At 45.8% G+C, this 27,179-nt stretch overlaps 2 protein-coding genes and 1 long non-coding RNA gene across 5 annotated transcripts in view; 2 read left to right on the top strand and 1 right to left on the bottom strand.

The window, feature by feature from the left end:
• Positions 1 to 6,512: 6,512 nt before the first annotated feature.
• MRRF (mitochondrial ribosome recycling factor) lies at positions 6,513 to 26,938 on the bottom strand. Of its 3 annotated transcripts, none has more exons than XM_034793447.1 (7): positions 26,917 to 26,938; positions 24,359 to 24,567; positions 23,717 to 23,872; positions 22,331 to 22,449; positions 16,877 to 16,968; positions 10,067 to 10,226; positions 6,513 to 7,467 (listed from the first exon to the last, which is right to left on the bottom strand). In XM_034793447.1, exons 2-7 carry the CDS (start codon positions 24,549 to 24,551, stop codon positions 7,390 to 7,392), a joined length of 798 nt encoding a protein of 265 aa, XP_034649338.1. In that variant the 5' UTR covers positions 24,552 to 24,567; positions 26,917 to 26,938; the 3' UTR covers positions 6,513 to 7,389. The 3 variants fall into 3 exon arrangements, with proteins under 3 accessions (XP_034649338.1, XP_034649336.1, XP_034649337.1); XM_034793445.1 differs by having other exon boundaries at positions 26,779 to 26,921; XM_034793446.1 differs by lacking the exon at positions 26,917 to 26,938 and adding an exon at positions 26,747 to 26,882.
• On the top strand, positions 10,223 to 18,521 carry LOC117889379. Its single transcript, XR_004648460.1, has 4 exons — positions 10,223 to 10,408; positions 12,726 to 13,320; positions 15,762 to 15,901; positions 17,546 to 18,521. It is a non-coding gene; the product is annotated as an uncharacterized LOC117889379 (long non-coding RNA).
• Positions 26,895 to 27,179, top strand: part of RBM18 (RNA binding motif protein 18) — a 16,951-nt gene continuing 16,666 nt past the window's right edge. The window contains exon 1 of the mRNA XM_034793448.1: positions 26,895 to 27,038. Coding sequence (XP_034649339.1) covers positions 27,036 to 27,038 — 3 coding nt within the window. The 5' untranslated portion in view covers positions 26,895 to 27,035. The remainder of the gene's footprint in view (positions 27,039 to 27,179) is intronic.

Genomic DNA, 27,179 nt, shown 5'->3' with positions numbered 1-27,179 from the left:
CGAAGAGTGACACTTCCCAAGCAATCCAGCCTCTCTCCCCAGTCACAAGCGTACAGAAGTGGAATGTTGAGTTTCCTTCTCCAGGAGCAATATAGATCTTTGAACCAAGGACCCAGCATCCGAGTCTGACCATGATCTTAGCTGGATCATGCTGGCTGCGCATGCACTGGGAACTGCATAAAAAAAACACTAGAGGAGCAAGAACTGCAGATGTTTCCTGCCCCTTCCTCTACCCCAGCCAGCCCCACTGTCAAACCTGCCAGGGCTTCATGTCCCAATCCCCTGCCCCCCACATTTTGTTCCTGCCTCCTAAATTACAAGTGATAATTTCCTCCTCGTCTCTCTCCAGACTGTGCCATCCTTCACTGTTTCCCCAGTCTCACTGGCCTCTCTCTCATTACTAATCTCTGTGATTTGTGCTCCATGGAGCCTTTGGGGACACTGCTAACGTGGAAGAATGAACGATGCTATCCAAAGGGAAGGCACCAGTTGTCGCTTGAAGGGAGCTGAGAGCCTGCCTTCCCTGGCAGGGAGGATTCTGTAAGCATCTGTGCACTAGGTTACCACCTTTGAAATGCAAAAGAACCACCCACCCCACAAGGCAAGTTGGCCACAACCCTGATCCCCCGCCCCCTTAATCAGCCACTTATAGTATCTAGAGAAAGAACCCCTATAGATAAGATTGGTAACATCACTGATAACAAACCAGTGTTTGTTTTATCAGCACATTTTGCCAGCCAGTCTTTGTAGTCTGTTTCCTTTCACCAGTTGTCCTTGAATGTGAAGTTTCTGACGTGAGCTTTTTTTTCTGGAGGTGTAGTAGGATCACTTGCACCATCGCCCTGATCTCACGTGTCTCCTCCCTCTCGCGGGACTCAAGCCCTCTTTCACACTCGCACGGCGCGCTTGCGTATTGGTGGGCGGACAGCTGATGTACTTTCGACGGTTTTGATCTGTTGTTGCTTAAACTGCAGAAGTGGGAACACTGCAGCATCTTTAGCTGGGCACAGAAACTTTTACCATTTGATATCCCAGTGTAGTGTGAGAATAATGCAAATCTTTAGACCCAGGTAAAAAAACCTGCAGATTACATATTTTTCCAGCAACTGGAAAATCCATAAAAAAAAAAAATGGGCCAGGCCGGTCAAATACCAGCCGGGTGGTAACCCCACTGTGCACACATTAGGCTTATTGAGGACTTGTGTCATGGTAGCATCTAGAGCCCCCGGCCAGCCCCACTGCGCTAGGCACTGCACAAGCTTGTAGCAAAAAGACCGCCCCTGCCTTCGGGCGACTACAATCCACCCCTGCAGCAGTGTCAGCAGCCCTCATGGTGTACCTGCAGCGTGAGAAACATTGCTCCAAACACCGGCCTCCTGCCCAGGGGACTGCGGTGCTGGAGGGGTCAGGGGGAAAAGGGGTGACATTTTCTTTCCAGGCCTCAGCCATTAAAGGGGTGACGTTGCGACAAATCCATGCCAACGCTGGACCTGGCTTCGTTCTCTCCAGCAGAGATCAGTGTGCTCGGCACACACTCAGCGCAGCTGTGAATCCCGGGAACGAGAGCACGTTGCTAGTTCAGGCACCTGCATTTTTATTGCTCTCCCTCTTTCTAAAAGTCCAGGTTTTAGACATTCCTTCCCTTTCTTGGTCCCAGTGCCTGGTGAAATGGGCATTTCCAAGATGACCATGCCTGCAGCACACTAGACAGGTAGCAGGACCAAATCACCTTCCAGAAGAGTAAGATCCTAACCTAGGGTTCTGTAGGAATTCCATAAAGCAACCAGATATCAGCCTGCTCCCTAGAAAAACGCTGACATTATTTTGCTTCCACTGCTCAGATCTACGCCTGCTGACCCCCTACTTACATGCCATTGTAGTTATGAAATGTGGTTTTCTTATTAAACTAACCCCCCCACCCATGTTACCCCTATTCACCCAAACTGTCTTTTAGTTGGATTCTTCCTACTTAATCCTTTAGCCCCAGGAGCTGGGTATTTCCCTCTCCTGGACTTTCGGCCATAGCCAGAAACTAAACCCAGCAGACCCTAACTCCCAGTCAGCTAAAGATGCCATTTTGCTGGGTTGGACAAGTAGGAAGTATTCTGGTCTCTCTTAAAAGCTCAAATATTATCCCACAGTTGATTTTGTTTCTCTGCATCCCGGGCTTTGCAGCAACTCCAGCTCATTTACATGTGTATTGCACCGGCCTCCACGGGTGCTGAGGTCAATTGAAACTCAAGAAAAGAGGAGAAATTTATGCAAAACTGTTGATTGCATTTGTATGTAATGAAATCATCCAATATTCATCTGACTATAGACTCTAATCTGAAAGGAGAACTGAAGGACATAAGAGTCACTGGAAAGCAGTAATGAGCTTCTGTAGTGATTAAAAAAGCACTTGAGCTTTCTGAAAATCCAGCCAGAAATCGTGTCTAATCAACACTGAATATAGGTGGCAGAGATTACACTGATACATTTTGCAAAGCTCACTGTCGAAAATGTATGCAAGTTGTAAACTCTGACATGCCATCCATGTTCTGTTTGATACAAATCCAGGAAGCACACAATCAGAGCCCAGGCTCGTCCTCGGTGCGAAGCAATCTTGGTGGCTCTGCTCGATGACTCATAAGGAGCGCAATCACATCTATTTTGAAGAGCAGTGTTGGTTTTTAACTATGTTGAGAGCTTGCAGATTCCTCAGAGTTTTTCCTTCCTTTTGTTTCCAGTTTGCATTTTGTCTCCACGGTGGGTTTTTCTTTTAAAAGGGGGTTGGAATTTCCCCTGGTCCTCGCTCCAAAACCCATGGCCATCCTCCCGCCACAATTACAAATTCACTAGCACAGATCTAACCAAGGGATTCTCAGTAAGCAAGACCGCCGATGTCCCTCTGTGGGGTGAAAAACCCCTCATGCATGGACACAACATGAGGCCTCTGCGTCACTCATCTGTCCCACCTCAGTCCTCGTTCTCGTCTGAGGCATTTCTGTCCTGGTCTAGTGAGGGTCTTGTATTGCACCCATCACTGAACTACGCGAGCCCCCAGGCCTCATGCTGGCCCTCTGCAGAGGGGTGAATTTTACCTTTAGTCTTTTTTTATTAACTCGAATGGGAAAGATCCCTCCCAGGTTATTTAAAATCAATCCCCTGGCTTTCCTTTCCGCAGCCAAGCAAAGCCGGAGCAGGTGCCATCTCACAGTGCTGTGGGGCAGACGCAGCAGCCTCTGCACAATGGCCTTCGAGTGATCTCGGAGCTGTTTCTGGTGGAGCCCAATATAGGTGCTTTCCAAGCGAAAGGAAGGCACAGACCTTGCCTCCGAGTTTACACCCTAAACGTCAGACAGGCAGGTAAGGGAAAGGGATCAGACACATAAGTGGCCAGGATGGGAACACAAAATAGGGTTTGAATAGTGCAATGTTGGGCTGTTGGAGATGTTGGGTTTGCTAAGATAAAGAGGCAGCTCCTTTCCTCTTTTACATGCTATTTTCTACTGCGATCTCCTAGCTAGCTGGCTGCCCACTGTCATTTGCGACTAAATGACAAATCAGACCCGGGGGACAGCCCTGGCAGCCCAATGCAGTCAATGGTGTCGTTCTCTTACACTCAGTCTGTTTGGCCCTACGACTCTCATGGCATTGCTGATTTCCCAGTACTCCTAGCATGGCTGGGATGATCTTTTCCCAACGTTTATCTGCTGGCATTTGCATGTGCTCAGTTGCCTTTTGTTATTGCCTGACTGGGGGTGAAATCCTGGCTCCAGGGAAGTCCCTTTCCCATTAACGTTAATGGGGCCAGGATTCCCCCCGTCTTTCCAACACCCTCTATTTCTGTCTTTGCTGCTACTTGCAGCACCTCACTAAGAGCCTAATCCTGAGGAGGAACTGTGGGGGACCAGACTTGGTACTACCCTGTGCCTTGTGCAGTCATTCCCATAGAATGGGCACAAAGTGCTGCCACACCACCAGGGTAGCGTCTCATGTTCACTTTGCACGCAGGGCCATGGAGGGTCTGACTGTACTCTCTATTCTCCCCTGGAGTTACTCCAGATTTACGCCCAGGAAAGGGGACGGCAGATTCAGCCCAAATGAGGCCCTCACAGTGTTGCCCAAATTCCATAGTGCAGCGCGTGGAATTAATTTGCTCTTTATTGCCTCTGCCCCATGATTACGATGGTTCTGAAAACCAGCCAGAACAGTGATTTCTGTTGCACCTCCAAGGCCTTCTCTTCACAAGTCGACCTCTGAACGTTTCCACTCGTTTACCCGCTCCAGCCAGTTCTCCACACAAGTGCCTGTGCGAATCCAGGTTTCCAGGGCTGCTTGCGAAGTGCTGCGGCAGAGGCTTCCCTGCAGTCCGAAGGGGTGACACCAACTGGCGTTCCGCGTTGGCTGTGTGAACGGAAGGGTGATCCGCATTGCCTGCCACCATGTGTTCCTTGTAGGTGCACGTTGTTCACACTTGTCCTGCTGTGACTATTCTGCTGGGCACTAATTGCAGTGACCACAAGGGAGTTACATGGGGAGAATTCAAGCAGATTTTAGCTCTCAGTGCTTATCTATTTCTTCTTACTACTGGGGCTGTTCTTTTACGAAGGGCTGGCTACCCTAACTTGCATAGCCAGTGCTCTTTTTTTCCTGTTTTTAAAGATTGGCCTCCACATCTGCTTTCCCCTCCCTTCGCGCCCCCTCCCCAATCTCTGGCACCACCCTGCTTTGCCATGATCTGAAATAACTGCCTGGGGCATAGTAAATTCATTAGCTGACTGACTCTGCCTAAACGTCCAGTTTGATGGAAGAGAATCCATCCAGCGGAGGTTGGACATGTCTGCGTCCTTGCTGATAGAACCCATTGCCTCTATTCTTGGCCAGAGGCCAGCAGCCTTCAGGACCCACCGTAAGGTGCATAGGCTCAGGGATTCACTCTTCGAGTGGCTCAAGATGCACTGGCCATTGCAGAACCATGCCCAGCCTGTCTGGTATTGTTTGGTGTCATGGGTTTAGTTAATGAGGTGGAGCTAGATGCTATGGTAATGGGGCTGGTCCAGCTGTAAATGTTCCAGGGAATTTCTCCACCTAATGCTCCCAGAAACAACAGGCAGTGTCTGGAGCTCCATCAATGGCCTCGGGAGGTATGTGGGGGGCAGCAGCAGGAGCCCACGACTGACCCCACAATGCCTTTCTCTCCCCCCAGGTTTCCTCTAAGCATGACAGTAGATGAGGTGTGCACAGCCAGCCCTGGAGTAGGTGAGAGTCGTTCGAATGTCAGGCCAGGTTCGGTTGTGCTGCAATTAGTGCAAGTGCTTCTGAACTCTCATGTCTGCTCCACATAAAGATGGATCTAAGAGCGCGGGCATCGTTCCCCAGTCATCTCTATGCAGGTACGAGGGGAGCTCTTCTGGTGGTGCAGCCCAGCAGCCTTGACGACGGGCAAAAAAACCCCCCCAAAAAACTATTTGATAAATGTCAAAAGAAATAAAGTAATCAGCTGAAAGCAATTTGCTGAGCCGTGTAACCGCCTTGGGCTTACCATTTTCCTTTATTCATTTATCATGATAGACGCTTTCAGCCAAAATACACAAAGCAGAGAAATTGTTGACATGTGGGGCCCAAGTATAGAAAATCTTTCATTCCCGCCCCCTGCTCTGTGCACAAAATAACTTTCCTTTTTTTTTTTTTTTTGGGGGGGGGGGGTTGTTTATTTAAAGACTACAGAGAACTCGGCGCTGCTCAGAACCGACCGGCCTTTGGAGCAGGGTTACTCCCCAATTCATCATTTCCTCTGTTTATGAAGATAAACTGTGTTCTTGGGGCGTACCTGCCGATAATGAGGGGCAGGAAACTGCTACAAAGCATCCAGCACTTAGAGCAAGTTCTGCTCCCCCGGTGCCCCAAACCGTGCACATGATTCCCATTGGAAACTGAGACCCTGCAGTCGGGGAGAGGGTGGGGGGCGGGGGCGGAATGTGGCTTTCAGGAGGCGTCTAGCGCTGCGCTTTCGAGTTCTCGCTAGGTGAGTTTAGTGCTGGCCAAAGCTGCTGGATTGACAGCTCGGGAGTTTCAAATCTTCTCTGTATCCACGAAACCGCTAAAGCCTGGGCAACAGAAATACCATCCTCCCTGCCCCACCCCTCCCAGCGTGGCTCTCTCTACGCCTGAACGGGTACAGAGTCATCCAGTCTCCTTGGCCTCTCTGCTAAGGGTGCCAACAACCATGAGGCTCACCACGCTGTTCCCACCGCAACCTGCACCTGATGTGCACGCTGGTCCACTGCGGACTGGCCTGAGCCCATCAACGTGCCTCACGCAAGCCATTGAGCGTTGTGGTTTTGCTAGACGTAGCCGCAGCCTCATTCGGCCACTAGGAGATTCGGGCTGCTCTGCCAGGTGTGCTGCAACCCGTCTGACACACCGGGCTGGGAGCCTTTGCGTGAACAGGGGCCAGGCTGCAGGCAAGCGGTACGTAAACTCTCCTGCAAAGGGAAGGGGATGGAGTGACAGAGAACTGCCTGGTCTGTTTTTTAACATCTCTGTTTGATTTTATTTTAGCTGAAAACAAATGACCTGGTTCACAGCAGGGCAATGAACATGTGAGTTTCCCTTGATCGCTTCCTTTTCTTCCCCCAGCATTATGGTTAGGGGTAGCTGGAAACCCTGGGAAGGCTCTAGGCAGAGCCTTCAGAATTGAGAGGTACACGGGGCCTTCTCTGAAAGGAGGATCCTGCGAGACCACCCTTCTGCTCAGCGTGGCTGGACTCTAGCTAGTGAAAGCCCTGTTTTTTGAGCACTCCTGTTTCATTGGGACAAATCGATGCAGTGCCCTTGTCCAATGCATGAGTTTCAGCCAAGCCGCCTGGGGGAGACACCTGCAGAATGGCCGGGTGGCCCTGTTTGCTGCTATTGACTTGAAGGCCCCGTCTATACCTGGTTAGCAACACTGATATAGTTACACCAGAGAAACTGACCCTCGTGTAGACAGGCCCTAAGTGGGAATTTCATGGCAGGAAGTGTAAGAAAGAGATCTGCAAAGGGGACAAACATTCACTAATCTGAGCACCCCACCGCTCAGTGCTTTAATGCCATTGGCAGAGAGAGGCTGCTGCCATGGTGAAGGTTGACAACTAAGAGCCATTCCTCAGTTCCTCTTAACCTTATTTTATCCAAATTCAGTTGTCATTGCTTGAATCAATGAAATACAGACTAGATTCCCCCCACCCCCAACACTGATCATGGGCCAATTCCCTGAGTAATCACAGCATAACTCTACTCGTGAGGTAGGACCCAGTCCGCCCTGCCAGTCACACTAAGCTGCTACGGCCAAGCATGGAACATTTGGTCTGCGGGTGTCTCAGTCCATAGTCACTGCTGACTGTGTGTCTGTCCAAGCTGCACTCAGCCGAGGAGCTCCTTGGTTTTCCCTGCCAGGAGCTTGTCCATCTCTGCTGCAGTGTCGTCTGCCATTTGCTGGATCTGTAGCAACATAACAAGTGAGATCCCTGTAAAGATGGGACACAGGCAATTCCTAACGCAAAGGAAGCTCAAAGTAACCCCGCAGGCAAAATTCTGTTCTCCGTGTAAATCTGAAGTCAGTGGAATGTTCTTGTTCTTGGAGTAACTGAGACGGGAAGCCAACTGACTGTGCGTGGAAGATCGGAAATACATTTCACAAGCTGTCAAAACCCCTGACAGATGCATGTTCCCACCAACACAGTAACAGTTGCACGAGGAATGGTCCGAGCACGTGTGTCTCGGAAATAGGCTCTCCTGATTTCTAATCCTAGCTCTGACACTATTTCCTGCTGCAGCCTTGGGCAAGTCACTTCTCTGTGCCTCCATTTCCCCAGCTGTAAAATGACGGTATGTCCAGTGACCTGTGTGACTCCTCCATCAGCATCCAGTTCCCCCTTAGCCAGATCCCGTCAGTGGCTGAATCTCCCACACCCACGCCCACACCCACGCAGCATTTAACCTACTCTCCGTACAATCCATTCCGGTCTCTGAATGGCTCCTAGTGAAAAGCTCTTGGCTGAGACTGACCAGTTGCTCTGCCAAGTCCTTATTTAATAGACCTAACGTGGTGGAACAGACTGCCGGTGAAACTGGAGGCCACCAGATGTCAGAGCCAGAATGTAAAGGACTCGTCTCCTTACTCGCCGTAGTCTTCCTGCTGTTGTAATGAATTGTGCAGCAGCAGCCAGAGTCTGCTAGTGGAAGCTTTTGTTTTTAGTTGCAGATCAAGTACCGGACAGATTTACTCCGCTCTGTCACGGGGAACACAGCACTATTCCCAAAGCCCAGCCTGGTGCTCCAGGATCATGGTAATAAGACCGGAGACAGGCCAACATTTCAAAGGAACCTCCTAAATTGTGCTGGCCAGAGTTGTGCATGCACCTATTTGGGTGCAAAGCCATGTGTAAGTGTGCGATGGGAATTTGCATGTGCAATACAGGTAGAGATGATTGTTGGGCATATACCATCGCTAGTTATGTGCAAATTTAGGGTCTGCATGCTCCAATCTTACAGGGCCTATTCAGAAGGGTCTAGTATCAATTTGGTCCCCAGTTTTTTAGGATCCCAGGTACGTGGGAGGTGAACTTGCCTTATGTTGAAAATCCCTGGCACAAGCAAAATCTGAGCTGAGACACTACCAGGGCTGGCTCCAGGGTTTTGGCCGCCCCAAGCAGCCAAAAAAAAAAAAAAAAAAAAAAAGCCGGCGGCTATTCGGCGGGCGGTCCTTCGCTCCGAGCGGGAGTGAGGGACCGTCCGCCGAATTGCCGCCGAATAGCTGACGTGCCGCCCCTCTCCGGAGCGGCCGCCCTAAGCACCTGCTTGCCAGGCTGGTGCCTGGAGCCGGCCTTGGACACTATCCCACAAATACAAGAAGCCACCTGACTGCTCTGGAAGAACTGGGGTTTGTTTACAACATGCCACCTCTTTTTGCTTGCACAAACTTTTATGCCAGGAAGTGTTTATCAAAGGTATCCACAGCACCAGCTTTCAGGCACACGGACACATTCAAAAGATAATTCCTGTTTAACCCCAAAGCATCCCCTCCACCGCGAGAGCTAATGCTACCATGGCTTTGTCTACCCCAGGAGCGAGGGACGGGATTCACGTGCTCTCACTAGCTCTCATGGAACCAGTGCCAGTAGAGATAGAGCAAATGCAGTAGCACAGTGGAGCTCTGTCACGTACAATTCCCCATGGCTTAGCCGTGCCTCCAGCACCACGGCCTGTGTCCCACGACGGCACTGCTGTTTATTCTCGCCCTGGCCCAAGCAGAGAAATCACACCCCTCGCTCACAGTGTAGACGTAACTAAAGTTAACGTCTACCAGCAGCGAGCATGCAAAGGAGCGCTCTCTGCTATATTCCTAGTGCTTACTGCTAACAAACTAGGCCTTAATTCAGCAGGGTACTTAGGCATGTGCCTAATCTTAAGCATGAGTAACTGACTTCAGTGAGACTGCCCATATGCTTAAAGTTAGGCATATGCTTGAGTATCTTGGTGAATCTAGCCACAAAGCCATAGCAGAGTTCAAGGTTACTAACATTTGATTAGTGTTCATTTCACTGTAGTCAATGGAGCAATGTCGACTCCCACCAGCTGAGGATCTGGCCCTATGCGCTCTGCAAAGTCCATGTGCACTTCTGGCATTGCATCAATGACGACGATAAAACTGCCCCTGAAGATTCAAGCAGCAGGGTTGGACTCTGGCCATCCTGCTGCAACAGGCTTGTCAGGCTACTGAAGGTTTGTGGGGACCTTTACTACCCCCTCTCCCTTCAATTTGCACGGGTTCGTGCCCCAAAGTTGACTCTGAGTTTCAGGTTTGAACAAATCCAAAATCGCTCCGCAGAAGGCAGAGGGAGCAGCAGTTATGACTTGTTAAGAAAAGGGCCATGCCCACCCCAGCCCCAGGCTCCCCTCCAACCCAGCTCCTAACAAGGGGTTCCTGAAATCTGCGGTTTTGTTACCAAAGTCTGGCTCAGCTGGATCTTTCGCATGGGACAGGGCCATGAGGGAGGTCAGGAAACACACCCCCTGCACTCCTGGGGAGAAAAAATACCTGCTTTTCTACCAGCTTAATGGTGTCTTCAGACACTGTGCTCTTGGCCTTCTTCACGTGGTTCACAGCGTTACTCCGGACCTTTCGCAAGGAGTCCTTAGCCTTGTTCGTAAGCTGTTTGGCGAGTTTGGCCAGGTTTTCACGGTGTTCTCTTGTTACCCTAATCAGGGAGAAGTAAAGGGCGTTAGGGGTAGCATGGACCTGATCTGTTCCTTGTGATGTTATGCCTGTGCAGGATAAACCGGCAAACTGAGGAAGTACAATCCACTGATCCTGTCCACGCTGGCCTCTTTCAAACAGTTCCTCCTGGGTCTGGGACCGACACCTTTCAAACTAAGTCATGTAAGTCTCAGGGCTGGAGTGGAAGGCAACAGGCATGGCAGTAGCTTAGGGATTTGGGTCAGATCTTATTACGTTTATGGTTTTCTGCGCAGTGCCTGAAGACCATGCTGAAATGTTTAGGCTTTTCTTTTTTGTGCTGCCAAGGCATCTGCCAGAGTGAAGAGGGAATCTCAACCCCAAAACTTGAGACGCTGTGCTGAAAAGTGTAATCCTGCTGTGAAGCTGTGAAGGGGCAGGAGGAAACCCCCTCTCCTCTCCTTGCGACTGCAACAGTCTGAAGAACAGATCTGGGAGCTAGACAGCTTACCGGGTGAATCGCTTTATTCACCCGTTTTCCAGTCATCACTAGCAGGCGGGAACCAGACTGGTATTTCCACTGTATTTAACATGCTGGTTGAGAAGAGACCAATACTGCAACATTTTCTAAAAGAACGATTTCGATTTATTTGTCTCCAACTCTAGCAGACTGAGATTTCAAACGCAGCTCCTCACAGTGGGTCAGGCGCTGCAGTCAAACACAGGGAAAACTCCCATGATTCCCCGGTAGCTTCACTTTCTAGATCAGAAAGGAGAAGCATCTAGGTTCCTGAGCATAAGAATGGGACATTGGAGCTGCAGAGACACTGCCACCCTCAGAGGCCCTGGTCAAGTCATTTAATCTCTCAATGCCTCACTCTCCCGGTGTGGAAAACGGGGCTCTGACAGCACCTATTGTGAGGATTAATTATTTAGCTAATGTTTTCCAAGTGCCTTGAAGATTAAAAGCCTGTTGCAAGCACTACATATCATTAGCAAGAGAATGCCTGTCTGCTAGGGGGAGATATTGCACAATAAACATTTCACAGGAGTGCTTAGAAATTGACTGCAACAGGCTAGGTCACTGCAACATTAAAGACAAGGCTCTTCCTGCACGGAAATCAGGAAATGGGGAGTTAGGGTTCCCACAGCAATGTTAGCTCTGCCTCTTTGCGGGTATTAATTACAAAGAGTCTTTCATTACCCGGCAGTTTCTGAACCCTTTCCTAGCTTGCTCCCTGTCTGATAAGTCACATTCCCTTTGATTTCTTCGCTCAGCAGCCGAGTTGCTCAAGGCAGATGTTTGAGAGGCCCTGACCAATCACAGGCTCATTCATTTATTTCTACCCCAGGTTGGCAGGAGGGAATAAGGACTTTCCAGAGCTGATTATTAAATTATTATTAGGAATGAATTTAGTGTCTGTAGAAAGTGCAGGATTTGACAGAGACCATAGTCCAGGCCAGATCCAGTGCAGACCGTGGCAGTGCTAGCGTCATGACCGCACTGCTCTGTGAACGTGCTGCAGCTGTGGTCTGGAGGCAGGTGTTTTGTCTCCATAGCCCTTTGTCTCCTCTGCTGAGCTGTGTCCATGGGAAGGGTGACTGTGGCCATAAGTCTGGTGATGGAGATGCCTGGATGGTGACCAGTTTATTTCACACAGGGCAAACATCTGTCATCTTAGACCTGAGCCTGCATTTGAGCCATTGACCTAGGAGTGAGAAACTATGAATCAGAACACCAATCCTTTCAGGGCTTCTCTTCTGAACATTATGAACCAGAAGTCTTGTGGCCTGTGAAAACAGCCACATACCAAAACAGCACAGTCTGTTCATAAGAACAGCCATACGGGGCTGATCAATGGTCCATCTAGCCCAGGACTGTGTCTTCCAACAGTGGCCAATGCCAGGAGCTAAGTGATCCATCCTCTGTTGTCCAGTCCCATCTTCTTACCATTGGAGGTTTAGGGACACCCGGAGTCTGGGGTTGCATCCCTGACCATCTTGGCTAATAGCCTTTGATGGACCTCTCCTCCATGAATTTATCAAGTGATATTGTTCAGAAATAGGGGTAAATGAGGTCAGATTCCCAGACAGCATTTTCAGGGGAGCATCTCTAAGCATTGGAAATCTCTACATGACTCTTTTCACTTACTTCCCTGCTAGGCAGAGGGTGTGTTGGTCTGTGGCTAGAGCTCCCCACGTGTGGTAGATCCAGTTTGCTATTTGCTGCTCACCTCCCCACATGTGTGAATGTTTTGTGGATCATGCTGAGGGTATCACTCGGCTGCTCAGGGCTGCTGAACCTTTAAGGAAATGTTTGTTTATGCAGTGCTGCCAGATTTCCTATGCTTCTTGGCACAAGGTCACACATCTCCTTGTCTGTCTTTATTAATGCCCATTTCTGTTTATCAATGCATAGTGACATAGAGCTTTCTTTGTGGGTTTTACATTCCACTGAGATTATATCTAGATTCTGAGCTCCTACCACCAATAATGCTACAAAAATATCTATTGCTTTCAGGCAGCTGCTGCTCCTGCTAAGGAATCAATGCGAGGCTGCTGGATTTAAAGCTCATCCATCCCCTTGAACGTGGCGATTCTGGCACCAGCTCTGCTAACCTCACCGCTGATCTGGGCACATTTTGTTTTGGACATAGGAACTGTTGTCCCTGTCTCCTCTTTAAAGCGAAGGACTGCAGGGGAAGCCTGAGGTGTCTAATCAGAAGTGGGGAAAAGAGTCAAGGTGTCTGCGCCTTCTCCATCTCCCTTTCACAGCAGCCCACAGAACCGGCTCTGTGCTGGGGTGTGGACACTCCCCACCCTTAGAACTCCAGGAGGCTCCTGCTGGAGTGTTGCCGCTTCACATCACCCCCAAGATGGAGCTGCGAGCAGATAACCAGGACCGAACCCTGGCTATTTAAACCCAGTATTTTTTTTTAAGTGCACAGGGCTCAGATTGCTAGTGATGTCTCCTCTGTGTCTCTTTCCGTCAGTAGCCAGTTATCCAAACGCGGCCGCATTTCGATGCTCTCTTATGAGCGTGAGGCACATGCACAAACACAGAGGGAAAAACAACGCGGGCCACGTCTGATCTCCGTTGAAAGACATTTACATTGGTAAGAATGGTTTTGTATCATAAATGCTAGGAATTTCCTGTGAGCGAGAGGGATCAGACAGAGGTACACAGGCGCAACTGGATACTCTGCTTGTATGATTTGAGATACATGCTGAAAGTTAACGTGCAAGATGAATTACCCAAGACTAGGTGAGAATGACATACTCTTGTTATGATGAAAGAATTGGAGTACAAGGTTCCAAAACACTTTGTTTTTTTCAAATGACATTTCATGAGCCCATCTGCCCCATACTGGGGACTGTGGCTACTTCTTAAAGAAAAGAATTAAAGCAGAGTCACTGAACTTTCAAATGAGTCACTGGACTTTCAGTCCAGTGTGTGTAAAAATATTACTAATTTGTAAACAACATCTAGTCTCTCACAATAGATCTAAAAAGAGGTGGCCCTAGCCATGAGGCAATACCACAAAGGGCACAATGTCAGGGCAGATTTGGCTGAGAAATCAAACTGATAGAAATTTTCTCATGTTTTTTTTTTAAACTTGAACAGAAACTTTTTTTAATACAAATAAACATTGCCCAGGCAGAGTCTGCAACACAAACACTGAAGCAGGCTTGTGCCAGAGGCCCTAAAAGGGAAATTGACATGAAAGTGAAAGTAGACAAAAATAAAGTTGACTAGTCTCTATTTATTGTCTAAGCTGAGAGAAATGCAAAAACAAAACAAATAGAATACATGGAACAGTTCCACAATCTAATTTACTTTTCTCTGTTATAATAATTGCAGGCCGTGATCTTGCAACTGGATTGATGTGGATGCAAAGCTTGACCCACATGTATCTGGTTGCTGGATCAGGACTGAAATTACTGCGGTGTGTTATCAACACCACCTAACATTTCAGAGTAGTTGGATTTTTATTAAAAATGATTCATAGCCCAATAACATCACTTTAAAGGGACACTGTCAAACATGATCAATCACATTTCTGTGTGAAAAGTGGTGTATTTACTATAGGTACAAACAACACTAAAATAGCTCTTTCTGAAGAAAGATAAAAGGAAAATATCTCGGGTTTTTTACTATGCACATTTGACATCACTTTTGCATAGTCAATTTTGCTGCTGTTTCTCTTGACTAGTCAGTGAGTTTTTCCTTTGTAAATATCAGGAAACAGAAAATTTTGTATAAAAACTTAAAGAATTTTAAAAAATCCAGGGCATACTATTTAAAAAGGTACCTTTATCAAAAACTGGATTCTTTAAAAAAGTAATTGTTTTGAAACTAATCAAGTTAACACTGTCTTTTTAAAAGCTAGTTGAACCTGCTAAGAGAACAGGTGGGAAACAGCATTGAATCTGAACTAATGTGGCGACTTGCTGGTCATCTGTCCTCAGTTAGAACTGAGACTGAGAGAGAGAGAGAGACTGTGTTCTGTTAAGATGGGACTCTCTGACCTGCCAAACACCCAGGAAAAATGAAGCTAAGAATGACAGCAGTGATACCCCAGAGGGGACGATGAAATAAGCAGGACAGGTTTCCTAGTGCTGACCGTATGCGTAGGCAGGCAACACGACTGCAGTCCTCATCTGCAGCACCACAAAAGAAAGCGACAGAACATACACACTTGTTTGACAACACTTTTTTTTTTTTTTTTTAAAGGATTTACTGATTTCTGGATTTCTCCTCCCCTGTAATTCATAGTCAAGGGTGACCTGAGTGCCCATTAACAATCAAATTACTGTGTGGCAACCCAAGATCCTAGGCAATTATGAAGATAATAGTGCCCTCCTCTTCTGCCCTGCCACCCCTGAGGAAAGGGGAAGGGGAGAGAGCATATGAAAAAAAGCGAACCAGCAAATGGAATGAAAATTCCATTCGGCTTCCCTCAAAGCAGCAATTAGAGACTTCTCTGATTGAAATACTTGAAACGCAATGTAATTTCTTTAAGCAGATCTGTAACACGAGCAAACTTTAGTTTGTCTATTCTTATCCAAAGTCACCTACTTGGAAATATACATAATATATGGTAAGATTCCATCAGAGGCCCTTATGCAAGCTGTTCCAGACCATTCTCAGAGATGTGGACCCTAATTCACTGGGCTTGGAATGCCAATTGTCTGTATTTTTGCAATGTTTAGATCTATCTTACGTACCTATCTGGTCCCCATTCCATAGGACAGTGGTGCCTCACAATCTTTAATTTATAATCCTTACTGCACTCTTGTGAGGCAGGGCTGTTATCCCCATTGTACAGATGAGGACACAGAGAGGCTAAGGGACTTGCCCAAGGTCCCACGAAGTTTGTGGCGGAGCAGAAATTTGAACCCAGGTCTCCCAAGTACTAGGTTAATGACCTAACCACGTATCTAGATCTGTGGAGAAGCATTTTATGGAAGTCAGAATGAATGAAAATAAAGCCATGCTCTGATTGGCCTGTTGGGTTTTTTTGTGATGTAATCTGCATAATTAAATCCCCAATAGAACGGAGATACATCACTAATCTTCAGAGCATCCTGACAGGCTGAGGCCGTAACATACACTGATGTCCGCCCCTCCCAGCATCAGCTCTTCTGTGACTGTGGACTTCAATGGGAGATGGATCAGACCCTAATTCATCTCAGGTACACAATGGATATCTGCCCATAACAATGACAGATGTTTTGTCAGAAGCTGGGAATGGGCGACGGGATGGATCACTTGATGATTACCTGTTCTGTTCATTCCCTCTGGGTCACCTGGCATTGGTCACTATTGGCAGACAGGATACTGGGCTAGATGGACCTTTGATCTGACCCAGTGTGGCTATTCTTATGTTCACACTCCAGTACATTGGTTTGTATCCAGAAGTTAATGGACTTGCTCTGGATTCGTACGGCTATAAATACAGGAACTGTTTCAGCCACCACTGTAATGCAGCTGCCTCTGGGGTAGAACTTGACGGCTGTTTAACAGCTGCACCACAATACTGCATAGCAGTTTAATGGAAATAGTGAAAGAAGCAGACAATTACAAGTTCCCTCCCTGCCTCCTTGGCCATCACTCCCTCCTGCCACTCCTTCGGCAGCTGGATGATGGTTCAGCTCCATGTTACTGATTCATCATTGCATCAATGTGGTTATATTCTGGCGTAACTCCAGTTATTTACAGTAAGGCAGTGGTGAATCAGGCCGTGAACGGGATACTCAATTCAGCTCTCTTAGAAAAGTTAGACTTTAAGGTGCCTGAACACTGCCTCTGATGCCTTCCTAAATGCAGCGGCCACCCACTGCCCAACTCCCTTCTGCGCAGGGGGAACTGGAAAACAGCAAGACGGAGCCCCATGTATCAGAAGAATGGATACTGCAATGCTGGAGAATTCGCAGAAACCTCTGGCTTGACACTTGGAAGAGGTTCCATCAGATATTTCTTAAAGGCTTGGGTTTTTTTAAACCCCAGATGTAGCAATATGGAAAGCGACTGTGTCAAGACCTTACAGTAACCATGCATTCGTATTCTCCGGAGTATATGCACCAGGATCACAAATGAAATCCACTGCAGCCCATTACATCATCTCACATAACCATGAATTTAGACAGACAGTCATTATAATTACTTACTTAGGAACTGGCACCCGAATTATTATCCCATCTACTTCCGGGTTCAGGTTCATTCCACTCTCCCTTATAGCCTTGATAGCTGCAGCTGTATTCTGTAAACCAGATCAAAAGGTAAAAGGAATTAGTAAATAATTATTACCAGATGCCAGAACTCTGTCGATAGCTGGCAATCCATCTCACCAGAACATGGAAACATTTAGTTCTGTTACCAGTACGATCAGGAAGTTACATTGGTGCAGAGTGCTTTGATCAAATGGAATTGCAAACTACGTCCATTCTTGGTACCAGGGTATTAGGGGGCGGGGAGGGGGAGAAAGCAACAACAAAAGAAAACAGTTTTGCTTCTTTGAAACTATTTGAATGGTTTGAGGCAATGCAGATCAAAACCACAATGAATCCCCAAAGGAGAGCCTGGACTGGGGAAAGGGGAGATGAAAGATTCCCTGCCTTTAAAAATTCCAGTTGAATGTTTTACACTAGAAATTGCATACTGCCAATTTAGAAAAGTTACTAATTTAACTCATGCAGCACTACAATCAAGTTGGGTTAAATCCAGACATTAGTTTGTGGCTGAGGAATGCAACCAGTGCTTTTACAACCAGGCTCAGTTGTATTTATTTAAGTGTCTCATAATTTATTATTTACTTATTATAACTCTTTCCCTGATAGTTGCTGCGTTCGAGCATCATGTGGCAATGCCAACGTTCCAGTACTGCTTTGAAGGCAAGGTACCTGTACACAGGACAGTGCTGGAAAGTCACTTGGCCCAATACAACAGGTACGCTTGGTAAACAGCAAAGTGATCCAAACCTACCCAACAGCTTCCATGTCACATATTATTAGAGTAAAGACAAACAGGGTTAATATGTTACCTAAAGAAACTGGGCTGATGGGGATGAATCCAGTTGTCTTCAACGGTTCAACACCAGAGCTGAATTTGGCACACAGGGCTTAACAATCCATTTAGACCCTGATTCAGCAGAGTACTTAAGCATTTAAGTATTATGGACTCACTGACCTGTTTGTGTTGTTTTATAGCATCTGTCTGCTACACCTCTACCCTGATATAACACTGTCCTCTGGAGGCAAAAAAATCTTACTGCGTTATAGGTGAAACCGCGTTATATCGAACTTGCTTTGATCCGCCGGAGTGCGCAGCCCCGCCCCCTCCGAAGCACTGCTTTACCGCGTTCTATCGGGTCGCGTTATATCAGGGTAGAGGTGTACTAGTATTGTCTCGAATGCAAAATAAAGTCAAGTCAAAAGAGCACAAGAGAAAAACACTGAGAATGGACCCAAGCACTCAGGTGCTTGAAGCTAAGCATGTGCTTAAATGCTCTGCTAAATCAGGGCTTTAGACACTATATGTAATAGCCACTTCCCTTATTAAAATTCACCAGTAAGAGAACTCCTTGAGGGACCCACTATAATGTTAAAGGGAGCTGCCTGGCCTCATCAGAGCACAGATCCCCTTCTACACAGGTTATTCTCAAATGCATACATCTTTTGCTTCATTTTATCTCTGTATGATCCATGAAAGACAAACCTGCCTCTTAACAAAAATTATCCCTTTCAAATGCAAGGTTTGGTTATAATCCTCTCTATCCCATGAGATGTGGTGTAGCATCTTGGGAAGCATATAATCCGTTCTTTTTTAGTATAGCATTTGGAGATCTGATGTTATAGAGGAAGGATTCAAAGAGTGTGTCTCATATTCAGAAACAGCAAGCATTAACTGTCCCATTTGAAAGCAACCCGATCAATCCCAAACTGGACTTTTGTTGGGTTCCAGTGTTCAGCGATTTCTGATCATATAGTCAAACACTATGGTCATGTTATAGCTAAAATTAGTCGAAACAATAGTAAAGAATAAAATTGTCAGACACATAGAAGAGCATAAAATTGTTGGGCAAAAGTCAACATGGTTTCTGTAAAGGGAAATTGTGTCTTACTAATCTATTAGAGGTCAACAAACATGTGGACAAGGGGGATCCAGTGGACATAGTGTACTTAGATTTCCAGAAAGCCTTTGACAAGGTCCCTCACTAAAGGCTCTTATGTAAATTAAGTTGTCATGGGATAAGAGGGAAGGTCCTCTCATGGATTGAGAACTGGTTAAAAGACAGGGAACAAAGGGTAGGAATTAATGGTAAATTCTCAGAATGGAGAGGGGTAACTAGTGGTGTTCCCCAAGGGATGGTCCTAGGACCAATCCTATTCAACTTATTCATAAATGATCTGGAGAAAGGGGTAAAAAGTGAGGTGGCAAAGTTTGCAGATGATACTAAGCTGCTCAAGATAGTTAAGACCAAAGCAGACCGTGAAGAACTTCAAAAAGATCTCACAAAACTAAATGATTGGGCAACAAAATGGCAAATGAAATTTAATGTGGATAAATGTAAAGTAATGCACATTGGAAAAAATAACCCCAACTATACATACAATATGATGGGGGCTAATTTAGCTACAACGAATCAGGAAAAAGATCTTGGAGTCATCGTGGATAGTTCTCTGAAGACGTCCATGCAGTGTGCACAGGCGGTCAAAAAAGCAAACAGGATGTTAGGAATCATTAAAAAGGGGATAGAGAATAAGGAGAATATATTATTGCCCTTATACAAATTGATGGTACACCCACATTTTGAATACTGCGTACAGATGTGGTCGTCTCATCTCAAAAAAGATATACTGGCACTAGAAAAGGTTCAGAGAAGGGCAACTAAATTGATTAGGGATTTGGAACGGATCCCATATGAGATTAAAGAGGCTAGGACTTTTCAGCTTGGAAAAGAGGAGACTAAGGGGGGATATGATAGAGGTATATAAAATCATGAGTGATGTGGAGAAAGTGGATAAGGAAAAGTTATTTACTTATTCCCATAATACAAGAACTAGGGGTCATCAAATGAAATTAATAGGCAGCAGGTTTAAAACAAATAAAAGGAAGTTCTTCTTCACACAGCGCAGTCAACTTGTGGAACTCCTTACCTGAGGAGGTTGTGATGGCTAGGACTATAACAGCGTTTAAAAGAGAATTGGATAAATTCATGGAGGTTAAGTCCATTAATGGCTATTAGCCACGATGGGTAAGGAATGGTGTCCCTAGCCTCTGTTTGTCAGAGGGTGGAGATGGATGGCAGGAGAGAGATCACTTGATCATTACCTGTTAGGTTCACTCCCTCGGGGGCACCTGGCATTGGCCACTGTCGGTAGACAGGATACTGGGCTGGATGGACCTGTGGTCTGATCCAGTACGGCCGTTCTTATGTAAAATGTCATTTTATCAGACATTTTGTTAGCAAACTTCCATCATGCCCTGTCAATTTATTTCATTCTTTAACATAGCAATAACAGAAGAAAACTAGCCTTGATTTTTTTTCTAACAGTATTAAGTTTTCTTAAAATAGTGCTGCTGTTTCTGTTCCTCTTTTCCTATCATTAACTTTAGCTGCAGGCTACTACAATAGATTGTAGTTACAATGTGCATCATTTATCCATCAAGGCACTCCTTGAAACTGTGTTGTATTTGCATGCAAATGAACATTGTGTCAACTTGGTGTAAAACACAATCGCTAGCATTTAAGCGGACTTAAAAGTTAAGAAATGCTAAAGACATTGAGAACAGAGAAAACCTCTAGTAGATTAGCGCAGCATTTTAAAGCCATAAACATGTGATGTTATAAACCAGTGTCTGGGCTATGGGAAGGAAATGCTCAGTTAAAGCAATATTGTTTAACATATACATTGGCTGAGACAGAGGAAGGGGAAAAACACAATATTACCCCCACCCTGTTCCAGCAAATGAACTATTCCTGTTAGATGTTTTGTGAGTTTTTTGTTTTTCTAACTGTTTTTTCTAAACCTTGCACATGACTAAGGCAAACGGGGTTTGGCCCAGGGGGTCCACTTCCACTGTGCTTTTCTCTCACATGCTCTTTTGACATAATGTTTATTCTTTGTTTGATACAATGCAAGCACCAGACAGATGCTGTAAACAATACATCCAGGTCAATACATGCATGAAGTTATCTTGGTATTACCCCATCCTCCTACATCCAAGCAGTAGCCCCAGGTTATTTCCATCAAACAGATTACATAACAACCTCAGCTGGAGAAGTGTATAGTCAAGAGTTAAGTGGTACCTGGTTTGGGGAATAACTAGATTTGGGGCGATGATACTGAGAACGATATTCCATTTCTAGGCATTTGGTTCAAAGCCATTCTCACTTCCTCACTGCAGATGGGCTGAGTCCCACAATGACTTATTCAAACCTTCTCATCTGTACACTTTAGGGGTTCAGCTCTAGTGGGACCTAGATCTGAACAGCTCACAGGATTGGACCCAGAATTCTTGAAAGTTATCATGCACTGGATACGTTTTAAGAAGCCCTGTGGCATCAAGTGCCCTATAACGACCTCCTTGGAGACTTTGCTGGCTTAATTAATTGGGAGAAGCCTTTGAAAAATAAAGATAGATAAATGTTGGCAATCATCCAGTTCTAGAGCTGGGGCAATGGCTGACCCTGTGCCCGCTAATACTAATAAGGATCTATAGAGGTCAATGAGACACTTTACAGTCACTTTTCTGAGCAAAAGCCCTCTCTGTGGCACTGATAATGGTGGAAATTAAATGCCCAACTTTGCTCCACTATGGGATTGGCACAATCTATTCAGAAGTGGATATGCTACTTTTGCCACAAACTTTCAGAGGCTGACATTGACACAAGTGAAAGACAAATAACTTTCATAGGCGTTCCAGTCCTCTACCACCATGTAATGGTTTCATGATATAGACTAGTCTTCATCAGGAGCTGGGCTGGCATAAATAGCAGGATAAGATCTAGCATTCTTACTGTATGCATAATTCCCGAGTCAATGGGAGGTTTATATGTGTGCAAAGAGTGCTGTATGTGACACAGATACTGGAGAGGGAAAGACCTTTTAGGCCATGGCAAAGCAGAATTTTCCTCCATATTATATTATCTCTAGCTTTATTCAGGCCAGTTTTAAATGACTCAAGTGATAGGAGACTATTCCACAAGGCTAAAAGAGCTCTCTCAGGATTTTTTCCCCGATACTGTGCCAAATTCAATCTAAGCATCATGTAGCAATGGCAACATTCCAGTGCTGCTTCAAAGGTGAGGTACCCAAAACACAGGACAGCACAGGAAAGTCAACACATGCACTCAGTAGTGAAACATTTAGTTCTGTTACTGTCAGATCAGGAAGTGACGCTGATGCGGAATGAAGTCAATAAGAATTGTGCTAATTCTACTGGAGTGGAATTTGCCCATTCAGTCTACATTTTCCTTTGCTCAGTTTCATCTTATTATTCCTGCAGTAATTATACTCCTTTTGGTTTTGAAAGGAGATAAAAAGCTTATGCCTCTGAGCTGCTCAGTCCCCTTTTCCTTCCATTTGGATCTTCATATCCCTTCAATCATGTCCACGTACCTCTGGAAAACTAGCCATATTTACTATAATGAGCTGAGGAGATTTCAGCGAGATTTGTCCAAGCTGGTTTAATGGAAACTTTCCATCTTTTGTTGTCACGGTTATATGATCAAGAGCACCTTAAAAATAAACCAAAATAACAATAGCATGTCAATATTACACAGCACTTTTATGTTTAAAAAAACTGAACAGCATTGCAATTACAATATGCATTCATACTCCTACTTCTTCATATTATGCATACAGACATTAGAAGAAAAGACAATATATTTTTAAAATAGGTCTGTTCTTCCCTTGCAGAACAAGCAGTCCTATTCGTATTTATACATCCTTGCAATCCAAACTTCATAGGATTATGCTAGTTCATGAAAACCAGAAAGTGAAACTCACTAGTTCATTTTTCATTGCCAGAATGAAAAAGGTAAACAATGAACATAAATAGTAAAGTGGAAATTATGTATTTAAAATTCTTGCAATATAAATTATCTAAGTTCTTATAACACAAGTAAAGGAGATTTTATATGATTTTTAAGCTGGTGGTGTTCCTCTATGCCCCCAGATTCTTTACTAAGTCCCCACAGGAGGTGCAGTTCACTGTCTAATTTAAAGTATTTTATTTCACTCTAAGATCCCCTTAATCTGCTTTGTAGTTTCTGCTGCAAAATGTTAACAGGCCAGAAAGCACAAGGGAGACGGGGCACTTTATCAGTATGATTTAAAAAAAAAATAACTGAGGTTAAAATAAATAGTTAAGCAATTGAGCTGCACATTCTAACTCCATTAGAGACTGAGTTAGGGGTGGTGAATGATCCGTATTTGGCCATTGTTTAATGTTAAGTTTTCTCCCTGAAACTGGATACGCATTACAAATGTGTGTATTCAGTGTGCTAGAGTAACTGTAGCTTGGTCAAATATATTCACGTTTCTTTATGAACACAAAATTCACTAAGTGAATAGGGTTTGTAAAGGTCACTAACCACAAATATGCATTGCAGAAGAAGTCTGTATATGCCAGACACCAGCCTGATGGCAATTTCCAAAAGGCTAATTTAATGGCAATTGGATTTTTCCTGCCCTACTGCACCATTAGCTGACAACTTGCTTCTTCATCACATCTGCAAACAGTTCAGTTAGACATTTTTGACATCACCCACTTACAAAAGCCATTTTCAGGAAGTTATTAACAAAAATGGATTCTTCCTGGTCAAGCTCAGGGTAAAGAAAGTCTTTAGTTGGGGATCTCAAGGTTGCAGTAATTGGGTGCCCAGTGAGTAACTCAATAAAAAGAAAATCAACTTGCAGAAAATGAAAGACACAGATCTGGGCTGGAAAGGCTCAGCGGATTTATTTATATACAGTAAAGAATTATACAAGCAAGTTACTGACCTGGTGAGGTTCTTATATTGAGATTTTTCCCAAATTCTTCCTTAAGGACTTCCACCACTGCCTGCATTTCACCATTTACCTCCCCTAGACTGATAATATCTTCAACTAAGGCAGCATTGATATTCACTCTGGCTTGGGTCTCCCCTTTACTTTTAGCTGAAAATTTAACACACAATTAATTTCTATACCACTGACAATACCATGGTCTTTTACTGAGTAATCACATTAGAAAACAAAACGGTGCTATTGCAACTATTTCAGATTAGTAACTGGATTAGCATAAATTGAAATATATTTTTAAGATGGTAAATGATGAGCCTGTGATCCGAAATGTATTTGCACATCATGCTCTGTGTGTTTTGTAACACTAATTCCAATGGGGAACATGAAGATTGCTAATTAATGACCTGATCCTGCAAAGATCTCTACAGGTGTGGACTCTTGTGGGATTCCTTTCAGGATCAGGGATTAATGGCCTTACTCGTGCAAATAGTCCGTGCAAGGACTAAAAATATTAGAGAGTTTTGAAGAAAATAAAATGTTCTGGTTACCAAAATAAAGGTACTTCCCAGAGAAAACGAGGTGGAAGGGGATACATAATTAGGAAGTGGCAAATTCTAGTAAAAAGGCTTCTTTCTTTACCTTTGGCTTTCTTGGTAGCTAGATGTCTGGTCAGCATTGTCTGGTGGACCACACACTGCCTGCAGCCATTCAGCATCAGAGCTGTATGCCTCAAAGGTACTTGCAGGGGTGGCCTTACTAGTCCTGAGAGAGAATTATGAAGCAGGGGAGGTAGCTGACGGAGACACCTTAATGCCATGGCCATGGCATACATCTACTCTTTCATTCGCCTGGCAAAGAGGAAAAATAGGAGATACAAGAACAATCCTCCACAATCATCGTATAAAAATGGTTTCAAGTTTAGTATCAAACTGTCAGTCCATGATAATGATCAGAGGACAACAGGCCTGCTTCTGGTCCTAATGAATCAAGTCAGTTTTGCTGCTGATTTCAATGGCAGGATGACTGGATCCAATATACTCGTATAGCATTAATATCGACATCTGCCAAGGAGAGGTGGAGGCTGCGTTAAGAAGGAAACTCTAAACGCAGGTATGAAACCACATTTTTGACAAGATGCTCTATTTGTATGTCAATTGAATACAGATTTAAACACAAAATTCGGTGGCACAAAATTTGAGACTCTAGAATCCCTCGGTCTCCTTCCTGTTTTTAAAATAATGACTATTCATTATTTGTATGGCAGTAGCACTTAGGTCAGGACCCTATTGTGCTAGGCACCGTATAAACAGAACAAGACCCTGCCCCCAAAGAGTTTGCAATCTAAATATAAGATGAGACAACAGGTGGATATAGACAGATGGTGGAGCAAAGAAACAATATTGTTCAACATGACGGGCAGTGGTATCTTATTCACCCCTATTGCTATACACAGGAATCATTTCACCCACCACTGAAATGCAGCCACCTCTGAGATGCTCAGATACTCAGGTGATGTAGCCCTTATAAGCGGCCTCCTTAGCCTTTTAAAAATCCTTAAATAAACCCTACCTCTGCTGTAAAGTGTACAAATCATGACCATCTGGCACTGCTTAGACAAATGGCAAGTATTAAACTGCTTTTGTTACCTCATCCTCCCACGCACCCACACCCCTTATATTAGGCAGGTTTAAAACAAACAAAAGGAAGTACTTCTTCACATAACACACAGCCAACTTGTGGAACTCATTGCCAGGGGATGTTGTGAAGGTCAAATGTATAACTGGGTTTAAAAAAAAAATTAGATAAATCACGGAGGGTAGGTCCATCAATGGCTATTAGCCACGCTGGTCAGGGATGCAAACCCAGGCTCAGGGCAACACTAAACCTCTGACTGCCAGGAACTGGGAGTGGATCACTCTATAATTGCCCTGTTCTGTACACTCTCCCTGAAACTCTAGCACTGGCCACTGTCAGAGACAGGATACTGGGCTACGTGGACTATTGGTCTGACCCACTATGGCTGTTCTTATGTTTCTTTTGTCCAACTTCTGCATCCTCTGTGACATTTGGATTCTAAGTTCTCTGGGAGCAGGACTGTTTTCTCTGTTACTTGTTGTCTTGTCTTTACAGCACACAATACAACAGGGACCATTTGTCCGAGCTCCAACAAAACAAGTGAATAATAATAATACACTACTGCCAACCCCACGCATTTGAATATTATGAGATTGTCTTAAAAATATGATTTTTTTATAAATAATAAATGTGGGGTTCCTTTTATTTGCCGCCTTGCTTTTGAACCTCTAGGGTACAGATAGGTCAAATTTTCAAGCATTTTTCTGCAACCAGGAGGGCCATGATCCTTTTTAAAAAAAATTAAATGACAGTTGGGATTCTCCTGTATTCACACGAATCCAGGAGCTGAGACTTATGTAAAAATAACACCTATTGCAAAACCGAACAATTGTGAGAACTGGCAACACTGAAGACGGAAAGACAGAGTAGGATGTGGTGGCAGGTTAGTAACCACACAGCAATGCTGCCCTGCGGTTTAGGACAGGAAGTGAGGAATACCACACCCAGCTAAAAACAGCAATAGGAAATTAGGGAGGCAGAAGATAGTTTCCTGTTTTGGGCTCTGGGGAGGAGTTCACACGATGATATCAATGCCTTGGGATCTTTACCAGCCACAGGTTCCCAGGGGCTGGGTTTTACAGATCACCCTAGGCACCTCAAGCACAACAGACTCCCCCACCTCCATGACCCTTACACACCCCTTATGAAGCCCTATGTCAGAAACCTAGGCCAAGCACCTCCCCTGCCCACCACTTAACCATGCCCCGCCCCTGCTCCCCAAGCCCCGCCTCTTGCCCCGCCCCCTGCTACTGGAGCTCTGCCCCGTGCTCCATAGCCCCACCCACTACCAGCCCCGCCTCTTATCCCTAGCCCCACCCCCTACCCCGGAGCTCTGCCCCACAGCTCCACCCACTGCTCCCGAGCCCCGCCCCCAGGTGCCCTGGCACTCACGAGGCCAACACAGTCCCTCCCCCACTCCGGACCTGAAGCCCCGCCCACTGCTCTGGTTGCCGTTGCTCGCTCTCCCGGTTCCCGTAGTTGGGCCCCGCGCTCCCACTCGCCGCTCAGCCCCGCGAAGGGGCGCACCGCACCGCACCGCACGCTGCGCCAACGTCACCCACCTGCGACACGTCCTTGCGTCAGACGTTTGCGTGGCGTGTCACCACCCTAGGGGAGGGGGCGGGGCCTACGTGAGTGGAGGCCGCCGCCACTGGCTGCGCCGGTCCGGAGTGCCGGACCCATGGTGAGTGCGGCCTGCGGCCTGGCCTATCCTATCCCCCCCGCCCTGTGACCCCGGCCCGGCCTACTCCTGCCAGGCCTGCCCGTGTCACCCCCGGCCTTACCATAGCAACAGCCCCCTGCTGCCCCCCCCCCCGCCTCATGT

The sequence above is a fragment of the Trachemys scripta genome, chromosome 17 (assembly GCF_013100865.1).
Source record: "Trachemys scripta elegans isolate TJP31775 chromosome 17, CAS_Tse_1.0, whole genome shotgun sequence".
Lineage (NCBI taxonomy): Eukaryota > Metazoa > Chordata > Testudines > Emydidae > Trachemys > Trachemys scripta.
The sequence above is the reverse complement of the archived record's forward strand: the minus strand, read 5'-3'. Positions and strand labels throughout refer to the sequence as shown.